A 21,030-nucleotide genomic window follows, 5' to 3' on the forward strand; every position below is an offset into this window, starting at 1 on the left:
CAATAACGATAGTAAAATAAATCAAATAAATATTTAATTTTTCATAAATTACTGAATTTAAATCCGTACTTCAGATCAATTACATAATTTTTTACATTAAATATAAATTATTGGTTTTTATCTACAAAGTATTGTTTTTCATTTAAATGATGAATGTTTAAACATGAACGATAAAATAGGGCCTATGAAATATACATGTTTCGGTAATTCTTGAAAAAACTGTAGTCACTTACATATCAACGCTGTTTCCTGTACAGTAAATAACATTTTTTGTTGCGTACAATATTAATAGTCATGATTTTGTCTATAATTAAGAAAAATTCCTTCAAGTTCTAATTCTTTTTAAAAAAAAATTTTTACGTTTGTCAAAGTAACGAAATTTTTTTTTTCGTTGATAAAAATTTAAGACATAAGCAAAATCAACGTAATTTGACAACAAGAGCACAAACAATAACAATCTAAAGTATTTTACAGCTATTCATCGTAAATAAAAAAAACAACGCATATTGATTAAATATTTTTCTAAATTCATACGAAAAATAATTGTAAAAGAGTTATGATATTTCTAATGCTTAAAGTGCCGTCATGTAAGGAAACTTTTATTTTTTCATCAAGAAAAGCATTAAAGAATTTCAATACCTGTTCTCTTTAATATCCCCGATCGATGACCTAGATATGAACGGAAAACACTCGCTAAATTAATTAAACTCTTTATTGATCAGACGCTTATTCAATTGCACATAAATTAATACCATTGCAAGATTATTGATATTTTTTTCAAATATACTTTAAATATTAATATACATGTATCGTTAGATGTGAAAAACGTAACAAGTGTGTTTCTGAGAAAATAAGTTAATTAAAAGCATACTAAAATGTATGACGTATTAAGTATCTGCACTTATACTTTTTATTTAAAAAATCGTTTTAAAGCAGTTGTCATAATTTTCTGCCTTTTTCTACCTAAAATCACAAAGTGTGTCAGCTCTCTTTGTCTTTTTTACTCTAGTGTAGTGATCGTATCGTTTTTATATTGCCACTGAGTTTGATTACATTGTACTATAAAAACGGTATGGCTACATAAAATTTTACACTAAAAAAAAATTTCGTCAATCCAAATAAACGTTTGTTGCAATATGAAAAAAAAAAAATTTATTTCAATAAAATAATACCCGATTTTAATAAATTTATTTGGATTGACGAAAATTCTTTTTCACCGTAAACATTTATAAAACTACATTCCATAAAATATCCGTTTTCGATGCAAATAGAAAGATTATTGCTATATTTACTCTCATTTAATCGGAGCTTTTCCCCCCACATCGACAAGACCCAAATAAAATATTTCGGGACAAATATCTTGAAAAACGAGTCAGGAAAGAAACTTTCGACCATCCAATGCCACTACAGATCAAGGTCTAAGTAATCCAACAACCCTGGCAATCATCACTGGTGCTTTTTCCTCACTTGAAACGAAAAAGCATCCATATACATTTATACGCACCACTTGCCTTCACTATATATTATCCAAATAACAGCGTCCTCAGCACTTAAAGTTCATTCTCTTCATTGGTATTCCGGTCGGTCCGTCGACGAATTCGCATATGTTGAATCCAAACCTCGCCAGCGGGTGGCAGTTGCTCTTGGGGTTGCCCCACTTGCCCGTGAAGGTCATCCAGCCGGGCATGGCGTTGCTCTCCCAGTCCCATAGCAGCTCCAGCTTTCGCCAAGTCGGCCAGGGCGTGCCGAAGCCGCTCTCGTCGTACAGCCTCGGCAGCCTGACGAACTTGTGCTTGCCGGGGGCGGTCCACAGCCCGTGCGAGCCCCTAGCGCTGAACAGCACCGGGTGCGAGCCCTGGGACGTGAACACGCGCTCGGGGAACGTGGGCTTCTGGAAGAGGCCGCCCTTGCGCGTCTCCTGGGACTCGTAGACGAATGTCCCGCTCAGGGCCTCGTACCGGTAAAACGCCCCGGCGTCGTGGGCCGATACGTACATCGCCACTGGATGGTCTTTGCCCTGAAGGGTTACAAATGGGGTTTTGCTTTAATCATTTTTTTATGATTTTAAAGAAGAGTTATTTCAAAGATTACTCGTTTCATTTAATTTTTTTTACTTTAATTACATCGAGCTTTTAATGACTTTAAATCACTCTCTTTTGCTAATTCGAGACAGTGAGCGTGAAAGATAATTTTTAATAAATTAAGTTCTGTTGAAAATTTAAGGATACATTCTTTTGTGCAAGACAAGATTTTCTAGTTTTATTGTCGGGCATGATTATTATCATAAAAATAATTACAATCTTCCAAGAAAATATGTGTTATTATTAATATTTGATTCGCCACTTTTTACGCTCTGACAGAACCTCATATAGTGAAAAAAAAATTTTTTTTACTGCTCTTTGTATCTAGATTTAGGAAAAAAGTGCCATTTTTTAAATTTAATATATGAAGTATGATTTTCATTTTTATTTTATCTAATTTGATACAAATTACAATCGCAGCTTAAATTAATTACAAAAATAAAAAACTAGTATAAAAAGCACCAAATGTGCATTAAGAATTTTTTAAACGATTTTTTCTATTAAAATAACAATAAATTTTATATAACGTGAAAAATCGATCACAAAAATAATGTTTAATATAACTTTGCAATTTTTCAATTTTAGTCAATATTTATAAATAATCTCCAGAGTTACGAATTCTCACAAGTTTTTTTTTTTAATTTTTTGAATTCATCCAGTCAGTGCTACGTCAATTTTTTTATAAACTCCATAGTTAGAAGTGAAGTTTGTCAAGTTTGAAACAAATTTTTTCTTTTCAACCAATAGTATATTTTACTCCCATGCTGGAAGCGTGACTCAAAAAACCATACATCATAAAAAAAAAAAAAAAAAAAAAAAAAAGAAAAAAAACCCACCTTAAAGTACAAACTAACGTGTTCCCAATCGCCGACGTGACTGCCGTACTCCTTCAATACACCAAGGCACATGCCGCCGATACTTGGAATGGGCCAACTGCCTAAGAAGCCAAGATCCAGCACGCAGACAGCTTTACCTTCACTGTACGGGTAAAACATCCAGTAGGTCACGTGAAAATGCAGCGGCGGTCGTTGCGGCTTTTGTTTGTGCTGCTGTTGGAGCTTAAGCTTCCGGCGCTTAGTCTCGTCCAAGTCGTGGGGCTTGGGTGATAATCGGGCTTTGGGCGGTGGTGCGCTCATTGCCGGTGGTGGTACCTCCACAGCCGGTCCATTCACGTGGGAGAGTCTCCTACGACGGTGGATTTCAGGGTAATCGGAGACCTCGAGGCTGCTGCCTGAAACTTTTTTGAACAATTATTTTTAATTTCAGTTTTTCATCCGCAGAATCCAAAGAAAATAAAAAAATCGTAAGTTTATGGGTCAAGGAGAACCTCAACAATTTTACCCACCGAATATTTACTTTGAAAATTTTCCCTTGGTCTACTTGATTACCAAATTGGGATGAGTGCATAGTATATTTTCTTGGATTAGTGTGATTAAGTAATTGGATAATACGGTGGATTAATATAATAAATATACATCATTGTATGCATTAACACATACGAAGATCAGTTACTTAAAAGCACAGAGATACACAAATCCATTTTTTCGTAAAGACAAAATGTCCGAGTAAAAGTTCCTGGATGTTATTTGGAATCAGCCTAATGTCTTCAATGCCGTATAAAAACGAAAAGGAAAACTTCCAAAATCCTTCCAATGACCTTGAAAAAATGAAAAAAAAAATCGGCACACTCACCACCACTAGGCACATTATTCGTCTCGACGGGTTTGAACAGAAACTCCTCGACGATTAGATCAGGTTTCTTGGTGCCCTTCGTCGTACTCGTGGCGGAACTCTCAGTCGCCGGTGAGTGATCGGCCATGCAGTTCTTAACGAGCGCATAAATCGGCACGTTACCGGCTGGCTTGCGGCCGTGCAAGAATGAGGATCGGTTTTGCAGTAGCGATTCTGAAAATTATTCACCGTCACTCGTTACTATTGCATCTATTTCAAGCTCGCGAGAGGAGATCGATAAGCGATCGCTTTCACCGATCGAGTGCTTTCGATTTTTCGCGTCTGCACTCGTTTCGTGCCGTGTGTGCTCAGGTTCTCTCATCTTTATTTGGAATACGTATATGTTGCGGGGACATGAGTACATTTATACTCGAATAAACTCATTTTGGAAACGTTTGGCATGTACACTCGTGAGATTGGTAAGAAAAAAAAGAATGGAAGGAGTACACGGCGAAAGCCGAAAACACGTGTAACGAGCGATCGAAATGTACAGAGCCTCGATTTTTCGGTTTCTCATCCGTGAACTCGTACACCCGTGTATGGGTGTGTGTTGTAGATTGTATGCAGTAGGTTTTGGACCTTATTTGGTACTGTGACCTCGTTAATCATACGGGACACACGTGTATGAGCGCCTATATGTCGAATGGTCCGAGCATCGGTTATCTTTAACGAATGGAACGAGCATCGCTCAAAAAGTTTCGACCGACTCGGAGTTTGCGTCCCTATTAAGGTCAGTGAAACGATATTTAGCGTAGTACCGTTGATTTTCTCTTACGATACCGATTTCAGCTGCGTTTCATATAGAAAAATATGTATTGTATTTTTTTTATTTAAAAAGAGTTTAAAGATCATCTTTTAATTTTAAAGAGGCTCGTATGATCGGTAAAATTGTATCCTTTGCCTGAAAACAGCAGGTCACTGGGTGAAACTGACAGTTATACTGTAGAATTCCATGAGATATTTTTAGCCTAATTAAATAAATGTAAAATTACAATTTTATGAACATCATACATTGTATGTTCAGTCATTTTATGAGAAACCATGCCAACGTTATTTATACGTTTTTAGTTGATTAAATTAATTATAAATATTATAGGATTGTTTGTAATGAGCACGTTTCCAAAAACAATTTAAATGAGAAAAATTTTACTATTTCTGCACATGTATGCAGGTTATGCACTTTCTAAAAATAATAAACCGACGTCGTGTCGCGAATCCGACAAATTATACAAATTTATTCACGGCATCATCCCCGAGATTAAAATCCAGTAACGTTATTCTCGTGTTCATCAGTTCCTGGTGCTACTGAGCGTTGATGCGCGGTTAAATACATCTTTTAGCGTCAGTACATATTTTACGGAAGAAAGTTTTCGTATGTGTTATCAATAGCTGTTCCCGGCGAGTGGTAAATATTTTTCAATCAACACCAACAATAAGAAGTTGAGGATAAAGATGCGCGGATGTCCTCGATTCGAAGAAATGTACGAACTCGCATGATCGGTATGTGCGGGTATAAACTGTTCCTTCTTGTCCTCAATAACGATTTCTCGTAAATATAATTAAGTGTGAAAAATTTGTATGGACACGTGTACCAGCCATTCCGCGAATAAACTTTCAAGATTCAAGGCGTTTTTAAGCACCCATGCGTACCTTCACCTTTTTATTTTTCTTTTTCTTGAAAACTTGTCACTTTCCTTCGACATAAAGTGCTTTAAATAAATACATGTATGTATATATATTACAGGTAAAAAAGGATAAATTTTTTTTTAAAAATCCAGTAATCACATTATGAATAATACCCTCGACAACAACGAGCCCTAGAAGGTTGGTCTTCTTGAAAAAATGGCTCCTCAACCCTACAGAAAACCCCGAAACGGAGACTCTTGGTGAAAACGCCCGTGTCCCCGGTAAGTACAGAAGAACCCGGTACCCAATCAGCCGCTTCACACGCGCACCAGAAATGCCACCGTAAAATCAATCAATCGGTATGTACCACGAGCAAACGAACGCCGCGAAGCAGGACGGGAGCTCTCGGACGTGCCCGACATACCCCGCACGTGGGAAACGTATCATAACGAAACGCGCCGAGTGTACGGCGTACAGGCAGTTGAGTAGCTATCTCCGATGATCCAGTTTTCGAAGAAGAAAGTACGGCCATCGTGTACCGCACAATATGTCGCATTGACGCGAGCGATCTTCGATGACTATAGGACACGCGCGTAGACTATTTGTACGGGATCGGTATCGCCACGCAACGGAACAAAGTACCCCCCGTGTTACGAACGCAAATATATACCTACATGTACAATCATACAGAAGAGAAAAAGAAAGGCAATCGTCTATTAGGGCAGACAGGTCACAAGAACCTTTCTTGCTTCATTTTTTTTTTTTTTCCTTCTTCAACACACGACGGAAGTGGAACGCACCCACGATGTAGGTAAGTGTGTATCTGCGTTGGTACACATGGGTACAAGCTCCATTGAACCGATGTCGATCGCGGGAAAAAAAAAAAAACGACCCGACGCTCGTGTGTTTATTATATGTACGCGCTTGAGAGGAAATAAGTCAAGTGTACGTATTCACAATTGATTGTTACACGTATGGTTCAATGGTTGGGCCTGTCTGTACCTATACTTGGATTCGGTATGTATCGCGTCGAAAAAGCTTTTGCAATGGAAATGCCAAAGTAGGTTTCCAGCACTCGGGGTGGGCCATTTATTGTACGGATCGTCGCGCGATGCGAGAAATCAAAGTGTGTTACTTGCTCTCGCCGATGGTTTTTAAGAGATTCGACTTTTCTTTTCCTCCCCTCGTGAGTGGATCGGTACAGCTTTACCGCGATCCCTCAGTGCGTGTATGTAAGTGCTGGTGTACCGGCAAAGCCTCATTTTTTGCGCAACAAAATTAATTGACAGTGGTGCGCGTGGATTTTTTGTTCGGTAAAAAGGCGTGCGCGTATAAGGTGTACCGTGTACTATATATTATATATACTGTCCGCAATAACCGTAAAACGAAATTTTCACGAGTGTGTTATACAACCACTTTTTCGCTTGCGATTTCTTTCAGCTCGCGATGCACACCTTTACCAGACCAAACGTATATATATACGTATGGGTATACCGATAAATGGCTCGATAAATAGTGTTTTTTTATTTAGTTTAACCCAAACCCGTCCTATCCTTCGTCAATTAACGTAAATGCTTTCACAATTAATTCCGTTTCTTTTATAGTAAAGCAGTACCGTATTTTAGTTATTTAATTATTGCCCTTAAATTTAGAAGTTTGTCCTGTGCTTTCGCATCAGCATAGTGTTACCTTTCTCGCGTTTTGTATTTTGTACTTTGTATTTGCTTTACGGTTTCCCTATTTACTATCTTATTAATAAATCAGATGGCTTCGTCACATAGACGCAGTCATTAGGGTGGCATAAGACCCCTGTGCCACAATTCACATGCTTACGTAAAATCGTGTATTTTAAGGTGCTTTTTTTTTTTTTTTTTTTTTTTTTTTTTGTGCGTTTGGAACTTTGGTGATGGTTTTTTGTCGTGGTATACGAGTTCTTTCGTGAAAAATGAGATACTTCGAGTATTGAGATGGTATAACGTTGGCTTAATTCTTGGGTTGGAATTTTTCTCTGACTTTTTTGGTAAACTCTTTGATGAATACAAAAAATGTGCTACGATTTCCATACACCATTCAAACACAATATTGTACAGTTCAAGTGTCCAAGTGCTTGACAAATAAAACCATTAAATGTATTGTATCATACAACAAGGACGTAGGAATTACTAAAATTTACGTAAAATAACCCGAGTATAATGCGTTTCGAAGATTTTTCGTACACGTGAGAGTGTGTGTGGGTGTTGGTAAGAGGAGAGAGAAACTTACGCAAACTCAGGCGCGTGCGAAGGTAATTGTCGTCGACCTCGACGTTGTCCAAAAATTCAGGTACCCCAAGTGGAAGGAAACGCTCGCCCGGAGCGAGCCAGACTAGAGGAGACCAATCTCGAATTAATCCTTTTACTGAAAAATAAACAATTTTTTTTTTTTTTTTTTTCTTACAATGTTCAAGTTAAAATTTTTAATATAACTAAATCATGGGAAATAGCAAAAACAGCCTTTGTCTTCGTTTGCATGAAAATTCATACGTAAAGTCGAACAATTTACATGAAAAATTGATTTAATGCAGTGATAGTTGTCGAAAATAACGAAAAAAATATTGAAGCAAACGTCAAAAGTAGGTATCCAATATCGTAATTCGCAAATCGATACAGTGTTCTCAAGATATCAAGGAATACTCTCAAATTGAAAGAAATATTCATGAGATTCGTTAAAAACTAAAACACTCGTCAATCGACAAGTTCACAGCCAAGACACTGCCTCACTATTACACATTTCGTAAGGGACTCGATTTTTTTTTTTCTCCGTAAACGGGGCCAGCTCTATACCTCTGTTCTTCTTCAAACTCATTAGGACAGACGTGCTAATGCGCTACTACGGCATTGTATGGCGAGCAATAGGCGGAGATGGACCGTTATCTTTTTCCGCGTCTGCACTGCTCGTTACACTTTGATGACGGGGTCCTAGATTTTTTTTTCACGGGTACCGGCTCCCTTTGATCACATCGAAACCAAAAGAGTACCATTGAACTTGAACCCATACATAACTATGTGGTTACGGAACGTCGTGTTGCGTAAGGTATATACCTTGGCTCTCCTTATACGGGATGTTTTAGAAAGTGCAATCTGCAGCGCGTAATGGGTTTTTGATGATTTTCAAGTGCACGAAAAAGGCTCCCCACGATTTATCGGTCGATTAAATGTGTTTCTCGCGCCCGAGAGATATATATCTCCTTGATCTCGGCCCTCGTTGCGATCCCGTTGAAATAATTGAAGATTCCTCCGATACAGCCCGCCATAATTTCTTTCTTCCGCGAATCTCGATTTTGATGCTTTTTGGCTTGAAGTTTGGAGTGGGCGTTGAAATGATTTTTTGCTCGTTAATGGAGAGCCGAGATCATCCGTGGAGATCTCGCGAAAAATTGCTACGAGGCACTTTGATTGTACGCGGAATCTTAACTGTGATTCATGTAAATTTTGTGCCAATTTTTTTCTCTCTCTTATATAGATATTCTACTTTTTACGTTTGGAACTAATTACCGTGACGAGCAATAATAGGATGTTTATATACGCCAATTGTGCCACTGAAGGGATGTTTAGGGCAGTTATGTTTTTCAGTTTAAAAAATTACAATGCATATAATACGTGTAAAATATGCATAATAAAAATAATAAATAAACAATTTCTGATGAAACTCGTTTTTAATAAATTATTTATCATAAAAATATGTATAAATGATTGTTTCATGCTTTGAAAGCTAGTTTTTGTGGGATAACTCAAAATCTTAATACACGAGTTTCAGGTTCTACGAAAAAAATACAATTTTCCAAACTATTTTTTTCCAAAGTAACAATAATTTGCAAGAATTTTTTCGTTGGAATACTACATTACGGAACAATTACGATGATATTAATGAATAGGTTCAAATGCACGTATAATTTGTTTTGCTAAAACATGAGAGGTAAGACGTGTTTCGACTCCACTTTTAAAGCCTCTGTAACAACGTATACAAACGCGTAATTGAAGTAAAGTCGCGAGAACGTAACGCTACATCGTTAAATCGGTTGAACATAAATAAACTCTTACATTTGCGCGTGACCGAAAAAATCCTCATTCAAATTAGTTCTACTTCCACTGTTAAATTACTTCCTTATTCGAGATTGTTTAATTATATACCCTACTCGACGAGCGCACTAACGTTTATGGAAGATAAAATCTTTTTGATCGCAATGAACTTCAAGCGGAAATTCACGCTTAAAAACAAAAAAGCATTTTTCGGTTGTTTCAAGTCATTGATCCGTATAAAAATTAAGCAATTTCCATGATTCGAGACAAATTTTTTTTCTGAGCCGAATATGCTGCTAATAAAAAAAAAAAAAATAATTATAATGAATAAAAAAATCCGAAAGTGTACAGGTATGTTATAGCAACTGGTTGAAGCAACTGACCTCGTGCCTCGTCGGCGTAAGTAGCACCGCAAGCCAGAAACATCGCCAGGAAGATGCGGAACATCATCAGCCGACGCATCATCCTCGTGCAGCCTCTTCACGGGCATTTTGAACCGGTATCGCCTGCAGCCCGTACCACCTGCACGCCAGTGGCACACACTTGCCAAACGTCGTGTGAAAGTTCATCCAAAACTCATCGCTCTCGGCCCCTTCACATTTTTCCCCCTCTTTTTTATTTTTTCTTTTTGTTTTTCATCGATTCGACCTCGTCAACGATTTTGGGCTCTGCGTGTCAAAAACAATTAATTACAATATAATTACCTTAAAAATATGATTGATCGAGGTTTCGTGAATACTTTTTTTTTTATATCAAACAATTTCTAACAAATTCGTGGCGAGGATAATTTTCTCAGTTTCTCGAAACGAATCGATCATTAATTTCAATACACGATTCTTGGCACGTTAGCTGCAGTGAGTTACAGACACATGCAACATCGATCAAAAACAAATTCACGTGGTTGATTAATTGAGCTTCGACGCTCGTATCAACATTAAGAAGCATGCGTTGATTAAAATTTTTTTTTTTTTTTATTATTATTATTATTTATCGATTAAAAGTTGTGGTTACTTCAATATATTATTCTGATTTTTTGAATTAATATCGACATGTGTTTTTAATGAAGTTTTCATGCGAATCTATTTAAAAAGGTGGTAAAATTTACTCTATTTTAAAATCTAAAGTCAATGGTTTCTTACCATTATGAACATTTTTTTACCGAACAACTGATGTATACTTCATACAAGACAGTAGTGAGATTTTGTGTCTTAGAATTTGTTCTTTCCTTTTTTATTATTTTTAGAATTTTTACGAAACAAATCAAACCATTGATATAATGGTCTTATCGTGAATTATGACTAGTGGACGGAGCAAAAAACGGCGTTAAAATTGAAACTAGTGCGATGGCGATGATTAAAAAACAGCAATTATTAAATACTGATAAAAAAAAGAGCTTGAAAAATGTGTGAACTAATTAAGAAAAAAAAAAAAAATTTCTTCTCACAACACTCGACGAGTAAACTAACGTACACGCGACAATTACAACGGTATGGATAGCGGTAGTAGCGCGCCGAGCGCTCCGAGGCTTACTGGCCCCTTCGCCGGTCGCGAGGCCCAGTTTTCCTATTACCCGCCGATCTCCCGCCACCTTCTTTTTTTCCTCTTGTATACACCTCTTCCGCCATGGGGACCCGGTCTGGTAAGTACACATGTCCAAGTCTCCAAAAAATTGTGGCTTTAAGGGAACCAAAATTTTGCAAACGATGTTTTTGAGTGGCATCGAAAAATTCATATCCTTGTACAAGTACGTCTACAAACAAACCACTGGTAATTAAATTATAGTTAGTCAATCAATTTATAAAACATCAAGCAAGCGTATTTCTCAAGTGATCTATGAATGTTCACAAATTTTTTGAAGTATCAAGATACTTTTATTCATCTAGAAAAAAAAAATACACTGTGCAATCATTACTTCTATCAACAAAAATCTATCATGAATTTTTAACTGAGACAATTTTATTCAGTATCACAGTTTTGCTTGATGCCTTGAGAATACGTGTAGCAATTTTCAAATTGCCAAATTAATAAATTCCTCAAAATTATAGTATTAATAAAGTGTCATAAAAACGAAGAAGTGAAAAATCGAATACAAAATCGGTTTTCCCCTTACGTAATCTGGAACAATGCCATGAAAATGAAAATAAAGTCTCACTTATCACCCTAATCTTCTGTACTGGCCCACGTACGTGGTCAGCAGAGAAAATACAAATCCTGCCACGGTACATCTAATCCACCGATCTGATCCACGCAGTCCCGTTATGGCGTTCGAGTGAAATTTGATTGCAAAATAGTGAAACGTCACATAGTACTCTTTCCTAATGACATTCCAAACCATGGGCTTGCAGTTTAATCAATTAATTTAAATATAGCTCTCTGTATGCATCCTTGATTTTTTGGCTTTGAATTTAAATATTACGCTCATCACCCATCCAAACGATAATCTAAAAAATGATAATTTAATCGTGGTTGAAAATTCTATCCACAGGCACCAAAAATACTGAAATTATGAGACAAACACTACTTGTTTTAACACGAATAGTTTTTTTTAATTTTTTTTTTTTTTTTTAAATACACTTTCTCGTTGTTGTATATTTGAAACTTTTTTGCAACTTTGTAATAATACAGCAGTATAGAAACAAATTTTGTTAAAAAAAAAAAAAAATCTACTATATTTTGCAAAAAATGTCTTTATCGAGTTAAGTGTTTCTCAGAGCTCCCAACGTAACGGAAAAAACGAAAAAAAATCCAGTTAAATCGTAAATTTCCAACCGTACCCAAATCGACAACGGAAAAACCAAGAAAATCTACATGGAAACCAAAGCGCACTACTTCGGCACTTAACTTTTACTCTGCCACTTCCTCGCGTGCTCACTTACGTATACACGTATTTAATACAATACATTGCACACAGAATACAAAGCAAGGAAATCTGACCACCAGACGAACGGCCTATAATTGGGGCGATTGCATAACGGCCAAACCACACAGCATTATAATGCACACAGTCGTTAATTCAACGCGCTAGTTTCACATGCACTTACATGCGTTGTACACTCGCAATGGCATATCGCAATGGCGAATCTGTGCGCGAGTGCTCTTTGTTCGTCTTCCTTCCTTCCTTCCTTCTAAACACAGACACTGGGTAAGTATCTATGGCTATTGCAGATCCGGAAGTGCGCGTAACGTCGTCGCAGGTATAACACATGCAGTTGGGTTGGCGAAAAGGAAAGTATACGTGCTCTCTTATGCTCGATGCCTCGGCTGGATGTGTTTTACGGAGTACTTATATGTAGTGCCGCATGAGATACGCGGTGAAATGCAGAGGAGCGATTGTCCCCTTCGTTTTCCCACCTCCTTTTTGCTTTTCAGGACGTCCGCGATGGAGCAGAGATCTCCTCTGCACCGAGGAAGTGAGTGAGCGTTTTCTCCATCAACCGTTGGTTGGTATCTTTTGCGTTCTTCTCGGAAAATTCCAAGGTAACTGAATCCGTTACACTAGCTTATTATAAACACATTGTTTCTTTATTTATTAATTGTAATTATAATTATTGCTTCTATTATTATTACAGCTACAATTGCTAGGAAAGAGTGCAGATAGCGGAAGTCTTTGTAGGAAACGATAATCACATGTTTTTAAGCTCTTTAATTTTATCTACTATCTTTGGTCAAGTAAATTTTTATTACCGCAAAAAATTGTTTTCGATATTCTCATTAGATGTAAGACGTTATATCAAATTGTGTTGCATTAAAAATTCATTACATTCGTATTTGATTGTTGGAAAATATTTTTCACTCTTACTTTTATTGTAGTAAAGATATTAAATTGTATCCCATACCCTTTGAATACTTTTTAATGTAAGTTGATCTGAAATTTTTTTGTATAAAAATTTTTCAGAAAATAAAAGTTATGGTTTGAAATACCTAAAAACTTTATTTAGTTGTATAATGGTTCTGTAATTAGATTAACAGTACAACTATTTTTATCATTTCCAGTTCAATTTTAGTTACTGAATAATGAAAAAGGTATTGAAGAGAAATATATTTAAAAAAACCAAAAGGTACAGGTGTTAAAATAAGTGCATAATTGTGGTAAAGTAACGATTTTCTTCCGTTATGCACGAAAAACCGATTCTTTCAACAATTTTTAGTTATTTTACAACAAAGTTTTCTCCCCGGAACTCACAATCACAAGTCAACAAAAGGTCTTGAAACAAATTACTGGGAATCGTTTGAAAATTTAATATAGTACACTTTTTGAATATACAACTAGTAGGTTATAAAATGGTAATAATTCCGGCTATTCTGTTGAAGAATTCACTCGTGCGAATTTCTGTTAAAATACGATGGAAAAACAAATGTGTTTAAACTCATCACGACTTGATTCCAATGATTCCATAGTAGAAGAGGTAATGGGCACGTCCTTTACTATTTAAAGCAATCGACCAATTGACCTTCAATTTATTGTGTCCTGTATTTACCTAAAATTCAAGTAACGGCCGTCAATTCTCATAAAAAAAACTTTTATAGGCACACAGAAGGAATATCTCAGTAAAAGTCATTGCACTTGTCTATTGTGTGCCATTTATTATAGATAATAACGAGATCCTAAAGGCTCTGCGTTGTGTAACGAGGAATTTCGCGAAAGTGAGAAGGTAAAGTTAAAAGGAGAGCACGGGGGCCTTAAGGCGGTGGCTTTTACTTTTGCCTACCATGTCAGTGTGTAGTTGTATATGTGCATGCAACACTGATTTTTTTTTTTTTTTTTTTTTTTGGATCATGGGCGAACGGTTTCGTTAATGGTCTCGTGATTTTTTTTCAGGAATTATATTCATGAAGGACGTCACTGTACACTTGAAAAATATTTATTTATTATTTTTTTTAAATGTTTATCCAAATAAGACTTCATTTTTAAATTAGTTATTACAAAAAATAAAAAATATACTGAAAATGGAGCATCTCGATTAAAAAAAAAAATAAAAACAAATTTTTTTGTAATAATAGTTTTTGTTTTAACTGGATACGTAACTAATTGTTATATACTTATAGCACTCAGTTCTAACGGTTTCCCATAACAAACGCCGATCCTTTGATTTGTAACTCATTTAAAAAGCATAAAATTGCAAACTTGAAATGAAAAATAAATTTTTGTACCATTAAAGTATACTTGCCGGCATTACTTCTTGTAAAACCCACTAGTCGATAATAATCGAGATCAATGATAAGACCACTACAAATCATATCATCCCTAGTCTCTTGCGAGTATTCCTCGTCTGCGTGTATATATTTATGGCTCCTCCTCATGGGAGAAGTAAAAATTTTTTAAAATTAATGAATAAATTTTGAGAGAAGATTTTTTTGTCTTTTTGGAACACAAAAACGGAAGGAGAGCTTTCACCTTTTTTGCGGGCCAAGAGAAATGAAAGCCATGAATTACGCGCTTCTGTCAAAAAATCTGATACTCATCTCGGCAACTTTAAATGCACGTGTAGATGAAGGGAAGATATTTGCAGTTTCGAAAATCCAAAAACAGAAAAGCTTATTTCTTATGTAAGCACTCCTACGTAGGTAGACCAATAATTATTAAGCAGATGCAATTTGTTTTAACGCGCGTACGTGGGGATGTATCAATGTGTACGAGTAATGCGCGTGGCGTAACAGAAGAGCGAAAGCGAATCCATCGTCGCATGGTATTCGCATTAACTATTGAATGCGCGCACGGAGTTACCTGAGAAAGTTACACATCGTCACGACCCTCGTAAGGCTACAGGAACATGAATCTTTTTCTGATGGACGGAAACAAGGGTTACGTGTGGGTATGCGCGTATACCATGACGAATTGCTCGTTGGAGTGGAGTACCTTGAGAGGAGAGTACCTTTTGATGATTTTCGACAGATTTCTTGTAATTTTAGAATAATTTGACAGATTTTTTGTTCAGCTTAACTGCTGTTGTTTCTTTTTTTGGACTATAGTGTGGTTTTATCATCATCAGTACTATTACTGTTGTGACTACTATTATTTGTGTAACCGTAACTATTAGTATTATTATAAATTTACACGTATGGAAAAAAAATAAAACAAAAAAATAACTCTTCCTTTTTTTATAGCAATTGCTATAGTGGGATGTGAAGTTAATAAGTGAGGGGGGAGGCGATGTTTTAAGGAGGGAATAAAAAAAAAATATTTTTCGAGAAAAGTTAATTTCACTCATGAAAGAAAATTTTTTTTTTATTTCAAGAGGTAGTAAAATTTATTTTAAGGAAGGACGAGGCTGCAACGCGAGGAGGTTCCGAACGAAGAAATTATACAAGACTTTTTCGAACGTAATTCATTACAATAGGAATATTAAAATTTACTTAATTCCTCCATCTCACCCGATGAGCTGCGATCACTTTTCCTCACTTCCTCTTTTCAATTTAAACTACTCATCAATATTTTAAAGTCATTTTTACATTAAGGAGTCGAGAAAATGAAACAATACATAATACCCCAATTTATTAGAGTCCCTAGCTACAAGAAACATGTTTCGGGTATCTTTCTTGTTGTTTTTTTTTATGCTCTAGTAGATACTTTAGATGATTGATATAGAAAATCGTTTTCAATGTTAATATGAAAAGTAAAATAAAAAAACATTCATAATAATTATTATAAAAAAATTTATTCGATTATATAAATTTTTTGTATTTTGAACGCAAATTACACAGCTCAAAGTGTTTCATTTGAATTATAAATATATCATAATTATAAATATGTTCTGTTGTCGTTTGTAAACGACATAATGCCTAATTAAGCACCAATCAAAATTGAAACAAGAACGTGACTGTTCATATCGATAAGGCAGTTTTGAATTTCACATTTATTCGCTAATGTTAGGTTTCTCATTATTTATTTTTGCTTATTAACTTGATAATTTAACGGAAACCTCAATTTAGTTTGGTCGAAATTTTGAGATACGAGTGAATATATAATTGTGTCTTTTTTTTGGTTCAATACAGTTTGAGCAGCATCGTACAACAAATTTTCGTAAAAATTGTAGTCTTGCTGTTTACGTATAAAAAAATTCTGTGACGTTTATATCTTGTAAACATTCTTAATATGAAAAAGCAAGCAAATACACAATGTTTATTGCGATTCACAATATTCAAGTACTATAAAAAACAATACGCTAATAAAGAGAAGACAATGAATTCAACATAGCCTTTAGTTTGTTTGGAGTTTACTACTTTAGACGGACTTTGTTCAAAACTACAAGAGCCCATCATTAAATTATCAGTTGCAAAAAGTTTTTTAATGATTCTTATACAAGATTTCGCTACCCACATTAGACAATATTCTATAATTTTTTGCGATTCTTTAAATCGATCCACATAGCCTTACAAAAGAACAAACAATATAAATATCACAAAGTTTTCTACAAGTAGCCTCGATAATATTAAAGATCCATCTACCAGCGTATAAATCAGTAAGTGCACATTTCAAAAAATTGTCAAGTACAAGTATTGTCTAAGGCTGTCAAATAATTACAATACGTAGATATACTATTGCTTTAACAATTAATATCGTTGATATTATGAAATAAGTATTGTTGTTATTATTGCAAAATCAAAAATTTAACCAGTATTTTATTGAATGGTATTTTTTATACTTAAGGATAGCAAAATGTCATGTACAAGGCAAAAGTATGCAAACCTTTACACGAGTACTAACGATAAGTGAGTGTTTGTGAAATGAAATGAATTAATAATCAAATTCGAAATTAGCAATAATAAACGTAAAAAAATTAGTCGTCTTTTTTAATCACGAGTATTTTAAACATTTATCACAACTCTTCTAAGCCCACGATCATATCTCTGCATATTGGGCAACGATTGCGTGCTTGCTGGAAAAAAAATGTAAAAAATGTAATGTACATTTCGTTGTGAATTAACTTCTCAACGTATGCATTTATCATGACACAATAGTTACGTTAACCATAACTACGTATATACATGCACACACTTACATGTGTTTGTATATAAATTCGAATCGAGATTAATAATAAATCAATTTACCCCAGCTCCAGTAACTCTCCACTGTTCAATGCAGGTCTTGTGGAAGGCGTGCCAGCATGGAACTAATCGAACTGCATCATCTTCATTTGTGTCTTCTAAACATATCATGCAAGATTTTTCATCTTGTCTCCTGTTACGTGATCTGCAAGGGTACAATAAAATTTTTTGTAAATTCATTTTTATTTTTGAATCATGAGTTTGTGGTCTTGAAAGTTGGAATGTCTGTTTGATCACTCACACTAAGAGAAGACAATAATAAAAATTATCGAGAAATTCCAGCAAATATTACCATTCTGCACATTACATCGAATGCAAGCTGGCAAAAAAGTGAAAAGTTAACAGTATAAATTATTGTTTTAACAGAGTTAAAATTATAGTTCGAAAAGTAAAAATTTCTGTGCGGAAAAATAAAATTTATTAATCGATCCTTTTAAAGTTTACTGTTCCAGCATGGTAATTTTTACTTTTCTATCTGTAATTTTTACTTTTTAAACCATAATTTTAACTGTTAGAAAAAAAATATTTACTGTTGAAAATAATAATTTTTGCCTTTTATGCCAGCTTGCATTCAATATACTGTACAGAATAGTAATTTTTGCTGAAATTTCTCTATAATTTTCGTTATTCTTTTCTCTCAGTGCATTAATTTAATAAACGAATGATCAAATAAAAAAATATTTAATTCTGAACTTTTTAAAGGAAAACTCATGCAAAACGATACCTATCTATCATTTAATTAAAACCTAGCGTCAAAAATTCGTAATTAAAGAAGCAGTTTTTAAACGAATTAAGTACAAGTGCCAAAAAAAAAAAAAAAAAAAAAAAATTGAAATGAACTAAAAACTAAACAGTAGAATAAGATTGATAGATAGTAAGATATTTATAATGAATGTATACACAGAATTATATAGATGTGTTATAAAATCGTAAAATTTGTTTCAAGTAAAGTTATGTAGAGAAAAATAGCAATAATTCATATTTTGATTGTAATAGAAAAATATTAGAAAGTTGTGATAACTGTATGATTGTCTTCATCAATATTTTTTAAGATACTGTGAAAAATTTCGATAATGTTTTAAAGTAGCTGTTTTCAAGTCGATAAAATCAACTTCCGCACACTCCTAATTACTCGAAAGACGTCATTCCCCCCCACTTATCCCCAAAAATTATTTCTTAACACATCCTTACATGAACATTTATGTGCTTTGCAATGGACATTTAAAACAAGTAAAAATTAGTGCGTATATATCCGCGTGTAAATATACGTACGCAAATGTTCTTTAAAAAGCAATGCCCAAGGCTTGTTTTATTTATAGTAGTGTGAGCATATCTAAAAGTCCGCAGCAGATCCACACAACACATTAACGTTAAATGTACTCGTGATTGTATGATATTAAATCATTATTCTTAAACAGCGTGGAATTTGATTTTTATTGAAATAATCATCAACATAAAGTGTTAGAAAAATTTTGTCATTCAAGAAATTGATTGGCATATAAAAAAAAAAAACTAAATCATCTTCGTTGTTTACGAAATATTTATACATTTTATCTATCATTTATTCAGTTGTGGCAAACGTAGTATATAAATATGTACATTTTACGTATTGCAATTACTGTAAGAAAATTATTTTCGCAACTCTGAATAGAACTTACATTTTTTATCAATAGCAAAATTAGTGTTAGAAAGGGATATAAACGTGAAAGTTCATATATTCGCAATACATCGTAATAATAAGTGAACTCTAATTCACTACTAATAAATTAAAGAAACTTTACATTTGTGATGTGTATGAAGCCATTTTTAAATGAATAAAAAAAATTTTTTTAACGGACGAGGAAGAGCACCTTTAATAGAAAAATAATTATAAAAATATCTTACTCATTGGACTGTTGCGCCCAGCCATAACTATGTTGTCTATTTCTTTGGCGATTGTTTTGCTGATTTTGTTCATGTGGCGTGCTTGCAAAAAAATAATACAAAACAGCTCCTAGGCCTACTCCTACCACCAGCATTACTGCTAGACCGGGATGAGTCATTTTTCACGAAACTACAAAATCTCCTTTTTCCTCCTTTATTTACTAGTTACACTACTTATTGTTGAACTATTTCTGAATCTACAAGATAAAATAGGATTATTATTATTGTTGTTGTTGTTGTTTACAGATTAACAAACATATTTTAGTTCCAATCATGCGCTCGAGGGGCTCTTTTTTCAAATAATGTATTTAATTACAGAAATATTTTTTACATACACTATATTTTTTTTAACCAAATTTTTATCAATGGCAAAATTAATAAAGTAAAACTTTTCCACTTCTCTTCAATAAACGTTATAAAAAAAACTTCTATAAATGAATATTTAAAGTGAAAGTAAATTGACGGATTTAAATGGTTATTAAATTATCCAATCCAAAAATTAAGTTGTTCTTTTATTTATAAAATTGCATATAAAATATTACAGTGATGTGATAATTCCCAATACACTGTCAAAAAAAAAAAAAAAAAAAAAATTATTATATGGCATTGTAATTTGTAAGGCATTAAAAAAAAAAAAAAAAAAGGTATTAAAAAATTTTCGTTTCGTACCTAGTCAAAAACGATGCTGTCAATATACATAACATCGGTCACTAAGCAGCAGAAACAGCGCTCATTCCAATTGAATTTTATAAATAAGTATAACGACACTCAATAAATAGGAGAAAATGGAGCCACTGGAGCGCAAAATCTATACGGAAGAGCTTACATTGACCCCATGTAAATTTTACATGGCACACTTGCACCAACACCACAAAATTGTTTTCCTCTGCCTCACTGCCACACTACCGCTCACTTATATGCACAACTATATACGTATTATTAGAAGTTGGACGATCTTTAGTTCCAAATAAAAATACCACCCGCGCATTAAGATTCAGTGCTCCAAATAGGAAGCCAAATCAAATGAAACAAACAAAAACAAGGGGGGTAACTGCGTGAGAAAAAGTTGACTTCGGTAGAGTGCCGAGGGACAAAAAAGGGTCGTTCCCCGGTTATTGTGCTGGTGGACCCTTTTCCGACACTTTCGCCCTCAATCAGGCATATTCTCACTGGATTTTTTTTCACTAATTCTTGTTAGAAATATGCTCAATAGGTGAATCCGGGCAATAAGAATATGCAGCCAGAGGAAGATGAATAAAAGAGAGGGACGGAGTAGTACACGAAAAACACAAACAATGTCTGCTGCAACAGAGCTGCGCCGAAGCGTGTGAATGTAAGTATATTTTAGAGGTGCTTCGTAGTGGTGGTGCGACGCCAATTATGTTTGTATTGTATGGATACACGCATCAGCTGAGAAAAAGAAGTAGTTTGATCGAAGGGACATACGTATATTTTTTTTTAGTGTAATTAATTGTTTTGGTAATATTTTTAATATTTTCTGAAATTTTTGTTTCAAAATATGAGTCAGATAGTTTTAATTTTTATGTAAAAATAAAAAAAAAAAT

General features: G+C 34.5%; 2 protein-coding genes across 3 annotated transcripts; both read right to left on the reverse strand.

Annotated features, from left to right (window-relative positions):
- Nucleotides 1-1,543: 1,543 nt before the first annotated feature.
- Nucleotides 1,544-9,961, reverse strand: LOC106647653 (uncharacterized). Its single transcript, XM_089594851.1, has 5 exons — nt 9,880-9,961; nt 7,701-7,835; nt 3,739-3,986; nt 2,918-3,232; nt 1,544-2,017 (listed from the first exon to the last, which is right to left on the reverse strand). Exons 1-5 carry the CDS (start codon nt 9,959-9,961, stop codon nt 1,544-1,546), a joined length of 1,254 nt encoding a protein of 417 aa, XP_089450977.1.
- A 6,297-nt stretch (nt 9,962-16,258) lies between these two features.
- Nucleotides 16,259-20,777, reverse strand: LOC106647654 (uncharacterized). 2 transcript variants are annotated; one of them, XM_089594370.1, is made up of 4 exons: nt 20,292-20,777; nt 19,427-19,662; nt 17,546-17,687; nt 16,259-17,373 (listed from the first exon to the last, which is right to left on the reverse strand). In XM_089594370.1, exons 2-4 carry the CDS (start codon nt 19,582-19,584, stop codon nt 17,314-17,316), a joined length of 360 nt encoding a protein of 119 aa, XP_089450496.1. In that variant the 5' UTR covers nt 19,585-19,662; nt 20,292-20,777; the 3' UTR covers nt 16,259-17,313. The 2 variants fall into 2 exon arrangements, with proteins under 2 accessions (XP_089450496.1, XP_089450495.1); XM_089594369.1 differs by having other exon boundaries at nt 20,135-20,777.
- Nucleotides 20,778-21,030: the final 253 nt, after the last annotated feature.

The sequence above is a fragment of the Copidosoma floridanum genome, unplaced genomic scaffold (assembly GCF_036245765.1).
Source record: "Copidosoma floridanum isolate Cflo_tuat_1 unplaced genomic scaffold, Cflo_Japanese_pri ptg000021l, whole genome shotgun sequence".
Taxonomy (NCBI): Eukaryota; Metazoa; Arthropoda; class Insecta; order Hymenoptera; family Encyrtidae; genus Copidosoma; species Copidosoma floridanum.